At 43.0% G+C, this 7,267-nt stretch overlaps 1 protein-coding gene across 1 annotated transcript; it reads left to right on the top strand.

Moving 5' to 3' along the window:
* Positions 1-165: 165 nt before the first annotated feature.
* Positions 166-6,944, top strand: LOC146708503 (uncharacterized). Its single transcript, XM_085460427.1, has 11 exons — positions 166-470; positions 548-614; positions 1,245-1,535; positions 1,765-1,875; positions 1,973-2,088; positions 2,191-2,299; positions 2,402-2,538; positions 2,794-4,328; positions 4,408-4,500; positions 4,609-4,682; positions 6,031-6,944. The coding sequence occupies exons 1-11, from the start codon at positions 388-390 to the stop codon at positions 6,349-6,351; spliced, it is 2,937 nt and encodes a 978-aa protein (XP_085316553.1). The 5' UTR covers positions 166-387; the 3' UTR covers positions 6,352-6,944.
* The last annotated feature ends 323 nt before the right edge of the window (positions 6,945-7,267 follow it).

Here is a 7,267-nt window from a genome sequence, read left to right as displayed (position 1 = left end):
AGAATCCAAAAGGTTTCAGGGCTGTGCCATTACTGCAAGGTTTAACACAAGACGATACAAATCTTCACCGCTAGGCGGCGACAAGCGTCCGTAGCGTTAACCCAATGACCCTGTCGTATGGAAGTGACGTGGAGTGACGTAAATATCGAACACGGAATTAAATGGTTTTGGTTTTTTTTTTTTACACGGAATTAAATGTGAACGGCTGAATAACGTCCCGTCATGTACACAAGCGAAACCCCGATCGCTGGAGCGACCTCTGATAAAGTGATCCGCGTGACGGCGTAAAGTGAAAGACGTTTATTTCCTGTTTGTTTTTCGATATCGGACCTTTATAACTCCGGACCGAGCTCTGTACACACAGAGACGCACATTACTAGGAGTAAGATGGTTTTTGCGAACCTGTTCTCGAGGCTCTCCGCTGTGGATGAAGGAGTGAAGAGTGCGGGTCAGCCTGCCGTCACGCAGCGGTACTTAATGAAAGTTTACCGGGGTTAGATCTGTTTTTATGGCCTCCTCTTCATCACTCACTCTCTCTGTTTGGCAGGAATGAGCCTGGGGGAGGTGGGAGAAAGAGGAAAACTCAGTGCGAGCTGTTTGGATCTCACAAAAAGGTGAGCTAACCTTGGCATTAAGGTTTGACATAACACATTAAAACAATATATTTTAGTTTGTCATAGTTTGAGTTCAACCCATCCTGTCTCTACGACAGCCAATCATAAGAGAGTTGCTTAAAAACAGGAGGGCCAGTGTCAGATAAGCGCTGTTTCTTTTAATGTATCATGATGTAGATGTGTTCGCTTCATCAATCGGTGACCTCCAGCTTCCACTGGTGGGTTTGGCATCAAAGTGTTGGGGGTTAGTATCAAATGTGTGGTAGCTGGGATGAAAATGAGCTGCTCCTTCATGAGTAAGGGAAAGAGAAGACAGGAGATGAATTGGGGAAGCACTGGCAGTGATGCTGTAGACGCTCTGTTTTGGTGTGGGTAGTGCCTGAAGGAGTGGTGGAAAGGAGCTTCTTGAAGAGTGTCTGGTTTGCATGATCTCTCGCTGTTCAACAACATGCAGGATAAGGGAAGAGCTTGAAGAGTGCTATAATGTGAACATTTGGTGTAAAACTCTACCAACCTACCTGCTGTGGTGAGCCTTTGTGGCCAAGGAGCAGCCGGTAGCTGCTAATAAAATAAAATGTAGAACTTTTATTTTTTTTTATATCAAATTTTTATGTGTTTATTTTTCTGCAGAAGCCGTGTGTCCAAGCCCAGGGACCCAGAACTCGAAGTAACGCCAAAGCTGATAACACAAAGGACAAAGTGTGTTTAATGCAGAACAGCGATGGTGAGCAAAGACTGAGCAAAGGCTTCAGTAACAGAGGCCGTCAATCTCAAAGGCAGAAACATCTGAAGAAGAAGGATGGACAGAAAGATCCATATCAGCACAAGGAGGGACGGAGAGGGAGATTTTCCCGTGGACAAGGAAGACCGATGTCTGGAAGAGGTGGGAGAGGCGGAAGAGGACATGAAAATGACATGATGGTAAGCAAGACTCCAGGATGGCTTTAATTACAAACGCCATCCACCATCAGCTGGTTAGAGCTGCAGCAGCTTGAGTTTATGATGGATTGGCTCGCCATTTCATGTCACGCCATCAGTACAAACAGATACTCGGATCCTTCGGCGTTAGTTGGAATATTTATTGAAGCGGACACATTAATTCAAGTAATCCTTCAGTGGAATCAAATTTAACTCGTCTCCTTTCTTTTAGGACTTTCAAGTGAAGCCAAGGTTCATGACTCAGGAGTTCAAGGACCAGAATGCGCTGTTGGTGGACGGGCGGTTACTTTGTCGACATTTTCTTTACGGACGATGCCTAAAGGCAGGTTGCATCACAGCTGGTTATTTAACTTTACCCGAATCTCTTTTTTCAGACTGCAAAAATGAAAAATGTGCTTTCTTTCCTTTCCTGGATACAGGCTGAGAGTTGCCAGCTGGAGCATATTCAGGGTTACAACGATCTCATCAAAGAAGTCTGTAAATTTTACATCCAAGGCTTCTGCACAAAAGGGGAGAGCTGTCCGTACATGCACAATATCCTTTGATATACTGTTGTAAGCTGCCACAAACACATCTCGTTAACCAAATGAAAGCGGAGGTTGTTGGCTGTCTTGTATTTCCTATACCAAGCTGCACAGTCTTTTCCTTGCAAGTTTTTCCATAGAAAAGGAAAATGCTATCAAGGAGAAGACTGCAAGTTTTCTCACGAGCCGCTTACTGATGTCACAGGAAAACTGTTGGATGAGGTGTGCATGGAGAAGTCAGGCATGAAAATGGTCTCAAAATGTTTTGCATGCATTGCTTTGTGCTGAAATCAAATGTAAATGCTTTGCTTCTTTTCACTGCAGTTATTAAAATGGCAACGTGACCTCTCTGAGCTTGCAAAAAAAGCTGAGCATGAGCCTCCGGGACAGCCGGCGAGCAAAGAGGAGGCAGGAATGACAGAAACAAAGGGGACCCCCAGTGTTTTCATGGACCCGCTCAGGTATGCACCTCTGAATTTAAACATGTCCTCATCCTCACGTGCAGTAAGTGTAATTGAAGGATTAGTTCATGAATATGAGACCGACGACACAGAAGATGGGCTTTTATGTGCAGGCATAGACTGTATATAAAAGATGGATTACATTTTCTCTGGACTACAGAGCAGCAAACAGTTGTTACGATGCTTTTAGCCTTTAACAGGAATTTTTCTGATAATCCATGCACGTTACCTTCACTGGACATTTTTATTTTTCAGGCCTAACTTTTACCGCAGCGCAGATGCAGATGCAGCTACAGCTACAGCCACAGAAGGGGAACCCTCAGTACACCAGATACAAGAAATGGCCACAGTTACAGATGAAGCTGTTCTTCGGTGTGCAGCAGACACCGCCCGACCTCACAGCCCTTCATCAACCAGCAGTAACTGCCCGGAGCCAGTTTGTTATTCAGTGGAAGCCATGCTTGGACCTCAGCTGTACAGGTCTTTCCCTAGCTTCTATAATACTCCTGAAAGCAAAGAATCTACTACCCCTTCTGCCGCAGAGACCACCACCGAGGCCACTTTAGGCTCCACGACACAAAAGGAAGTTCCCTATTCTGTTGATGCTGTCCTCAGGTCCTTAAAATCAGTGGAAAATTACACCCTTGGTCAAAGACTCACTGCTTCAAGTGTAAAAACTGAGGAAATCCAGGATCCTCTCTTAAGTTCACAACGTCAAGTACAAAAAGTCTCACTGAGTATCAAACATGAGCCAAACAAACCCTTCAAGAAAATGTACAAGAGCCTGTCTTCCCTACAAGTGCACGACAGCCTGATTTCTAGCTCTGATCTTATTCTTTCCTCTGGTACTCAGCAATGTGGAGCTATACCAGAGTCCCTGAAATCTGCTGAAATGGCTTTTCATGAAGTTAAACTGGAGCGTTTGCATCCTCCTGTTATAGATGAAGATAATCCTGCATCTTCCAAAAGCAAATCGGACATGAATGAAAGCTCACAGCTTCCTACAGATAACACCCGTCCTCCTAAACATCTCTCGGGTATTTCTCCCTCTTCAGGCATCTCAGAGTTTAAAAGCAGAACTTCTGCTCCTGTTGAACCTGCAGATGGCTCCATTAAGACGAGTGACTCTGCAAACATTGCCGTTCACCATTTTGCAGCAAAGCAGCTTGCTGAGATCCCTCGGTACCAAAGAAAGACCAAATCTGTCTTCCAACCCGGTACACAGAAACGCTGTTCTGCTAAAATGTCACCGGAGTGCAGCGGGGAGACTCCAACTCTATCCGATTGTTCAGCTGGACGTAAAAAGACTCAGAAAATCCCCTTCAGTTGCCTTTTTAAAAACCCAATCGCTGAGAGCGTGACACCGACACCTGACCCAGTGAGAGCCTCACAGCCTGCACATTTCACCAGCAAAGAAGGACATTTAAAAACTGAAGTCAAACCTGAGAAAACCTCTGCTGCTTCCTTCCTCAGCCTTTTTGCAAACCCCCTCTCTGAGACTTTGAGTTTGCCTCCCTGCAGTCAGGCGTCAGCTGAAAGTCCTTTTCAAAGCGTTTCTAATGTAGAGTTGGCTCCTTCGTGCCAGGTCCAAACTGATGTTAAACAAAGTCCTGATAGTTGCTCCACAACCTCTGAAGCTGAGCCTGATCCTGTGAAGCAGCCAGCAGATCCAGCTTGCAGCATCGTGCAGGATTCAATCAAGGAGACTTCCTCCAGTCCAGCTCCGGGTGGTCCGAATCCATCTGAAACTCCGGCACAGCAGCAACTGCCTCACGTCTCATCGCCCACAAGTAAGGATGCGCTCAACACGTACAAAAATGTCTAATGTCCATTTGTGTGTCTGAAATGTGCTCTTAACGTCTGCCATAGGGGCGCCTAAGGATTCAGTCCTGAAATCCCTGTTTGTGAGCCTGAGCCCATACCAGGAGGATGGAGAGCAGCGGGGCGGCATTCAGATCAGTGGTGCGCCGTTTATTCACGCCCCCTAAAAACATTAAATACTTTAAATAAAATTTTAGTGGAATGAAACAGAAATCTGTTTTTTTTTTTTTTTTTTTTTTTAAATTTCAGAACTAGAAATGAGCAACAAAGGTCGCGTCGGGCACACTTTTGGAAAACAACAGCACGAAGAAAAGAAGCATCGGGTACGTGAATGCATGTTTAACATAAAACAGTTTAGGTTTAGGCCACGCCCCCAAACTGAGCAGAAAGAAGAAGAAGAAGCAGAAAGAATCTGCTGTTTTCAAAGAATCAGGATCAGTTCAAACTGTACTTCTTTATCTGCAAGACTGTTAGTGTGGAAGAGAAGTAAGATAAGATAAGATAACCTTTATTAGTCCCACACGTGGGAAATTTGTTTTGTCACAGCAGGAAGTGGACAGTGCAAAAGTTATGAGGCAAAAATTAGAATACAATAAGAATAAATACAGTACACAACTGTACAGAATAGAATAAAATAAAATACTATATACAGTAGAATAAAATAGAATAAAAATATACAATAAGATAAAAATAGAATACAAATACAAATACTATATACAACTGAGTAAAAATACAACGATGACAGAAAGGATTATTGCACTTAGTATTATTGCATATGTGTGGATGTGTGTGCTTGATCAGTTAAAGTCTTTATTATGGAGTCTGACAGCAGTGGGGAGGAAAGACCTGCGAAATCTCTCCGTCCCACACCGTGGGTGCCGCAGTCTCCCACTGAAGGAGCTGCTCAGTGCTGTCACAGTCTGCTGCATGGGGTGGGAGATGTTGTCCATCAGGGATGACAGCTTAGCCGCCGTTCTCCTGTCACTCACCACCTCCACTGGGTCCAGAGATGCTCTCTTCAGCCTCATCAGCCTCCACAGGCAGTAATTCTTTACATCGACAAGGTTCCCGAGAGTTCTTCAAAAGTTTTAAAGCCTGAAAAATCAACAAAATTAAGAGCATAAAATGACTTAAATTTCCCATAAATTTGATGAAAGACTATATTTTTGAGACTGGTAGGAAGAAAATACAGCTTTTAACTTAAGTTTTGTTACTGCTCACATTTATTGTCTGTTTATTTTCAGTGGTGATTGTACACATTTATCTGTTTTAAGATTTAGGTACGTATGCATTAAGCTAATTGAATAATTGGAGAGAAAAATACAAAATAAAAATGTGACAAATTGGTCACAATGGGCTGGCATGGCTGCAGGGCCAACTGTTCAAAATCCAAAAAGGTTTCACCTTTCATATTATTGTTCATCGGCAGTCAAATATAATACTGCATTTCAGCATTGTTTGGTTAGTATTTAGTTAGTATTTTTCAAATGGTGAGGGGCCCTGTTTGGAGTTGGTAGTTACTGCTGTAAAAAAGCAGTTTGGCCTCTGAAGTCTGTTTATTTCAGCGGTTTAGTGTTCGTGTGAGAGTTTTTACACAGACACTGATCAGAGATGATTTACACCTGAATATTGTGAGTTTTTCTATTTATTTCTTTGTGCTCTGCTCCTCAGACGTCCAGCAGTCGGCCCACCGTGAAGGCGTCTGCACGCTCAACAGACGACCAGCTTTCTTTTCAAACTCCTCAGAACTCCTCAGAGGTAACAGCAGGGCCGACCCTCAGCAGTCCAGGTGTGACCGAACCTCAGGTTAGAAACTCTGGCACGTACAAGCTGCCACTGGAACCAGCAACACTGGAGATCAACCACCACACCGACCCGAGAGAGATGCACTGCTCTAGGAAAGAAAAGAGGGGGCGTGGGAGGGTGGGGGTGACTCCACTGAGGGACCTTTTTAAGACTCTGGACAGCGCTGTTTTCCACCTGGGACGTTAACGTTGGGTTTCCTCTGTTAGATGCAATCATAGCGAAAATCATACTAGTGATGGGACTGTGAGTGTGCACTAAACCTGCACGTTTGCTTGTTCATCCATGCATCACCAAAGTTTTGACTAAATCACATCGGTGCATCAAACCAGATTACCAGTGTTTGCACAGTCCTGTCAGTCTTTTGGGTTTTTTTTGAAAATGACACTAAAACTGACACTTTTTTCCTGCAGTGTTTTTTTTATTTTTTGCTTTGTGATCAGTCGCGTAACTGTGTTCAACATTTAAGTAAATCCTGTGTTTTAACAGGCTCATTGTGTGTTATTTTCTTTCAACATTTTTATACATTCCTGTGACTTAAATTTAGCTCACTGTAGAGATTTTTTAATTAAAAACGTGTTTATTTTAATTAAATAACCCCAAACACTCATTTGTGCCTCAAACGTTTTGGTAAAGGTGTAAAATCTTCTACTTTGATACTGTAAGTAAACTTTATGCATATATTCCAAATTGTCTGATGTTTAGCATTTGTTGTTTCCATTTTCAGTGAATATTTGCCAGTTTTTTTAAAAGTTTTTTTCTCAAATAAAATGTTGACAGCATTAGTTCAGGTCATGATTCAGGAAGCGTAAAAAAGAGATGAACATCTATGCAACTAAGTGCATAGTTAAATGAAAAAACATACATAAAACACGTGTTCATATGGGTATTCTTGGTGGAAGACATTTTTTTCCCTTCTGGAGGATTCTTCATTCAATCCTAACGATGCAGGTAAAATAAATAAAATGAAGCTCATTAATCTTTAAACCCAGCTTGTCATCCAGTACTGAAGATAGCCAAGTGGAACAGGAACATGACTAACACCAGGGTGGCGGTGGATCAAATCTGGGTGCTGATTATCAAAGGAGACAACCACATGTGCTTC

Source organism: Copadichromis virginalis, linkage group LG6, assembly GCF_057382275.1.
Source record: "Copadichromis virginalis isolate Kocher_CV1m ecotype Utaka linkage group LG6, C_Virginalis_male_GT1.1, whole genome shotgun sequence".
Lineage (NCBI taxonomy): Eukaryota > Metazoa > Chordata > Actinopteri > Cichliformes > Cichlidae > Copadichromis > Copadichromis virginalis.
Note: the sequence above shows the minus strand (reverse complement) of the source record. Positions and strands in the feature narration are given on the sequence as shown.

What these genes read in the sequence shown, in the direction of transcription:
- LOC146708503 (XM_085460427.1), top strand. Translation starts at nt 388, where the DNA reads ATGGTTTTTGCGAACCTGTTCTCGAGGCTCTCCGCTGTGGATGAAGGA. An exon ending in TGTTTGGATCTCACAAAAAG is followed by an intron (nt 615 to 1,244) that starts GTGAGCTAACCT and finishes ATTTTTCTGCAG; the next exon opens with AAGCCGTGTGTCCAAGCCCA. An exon ending in GGGCGGCATTCAGATCAGTG is followed by an intron (nt 4,501 to 4,608) that starts GTGCGCCGTTTA and finishes TTTAAATTTCAG; the next exon opens with AACTAGAAATGAGCAACAAA.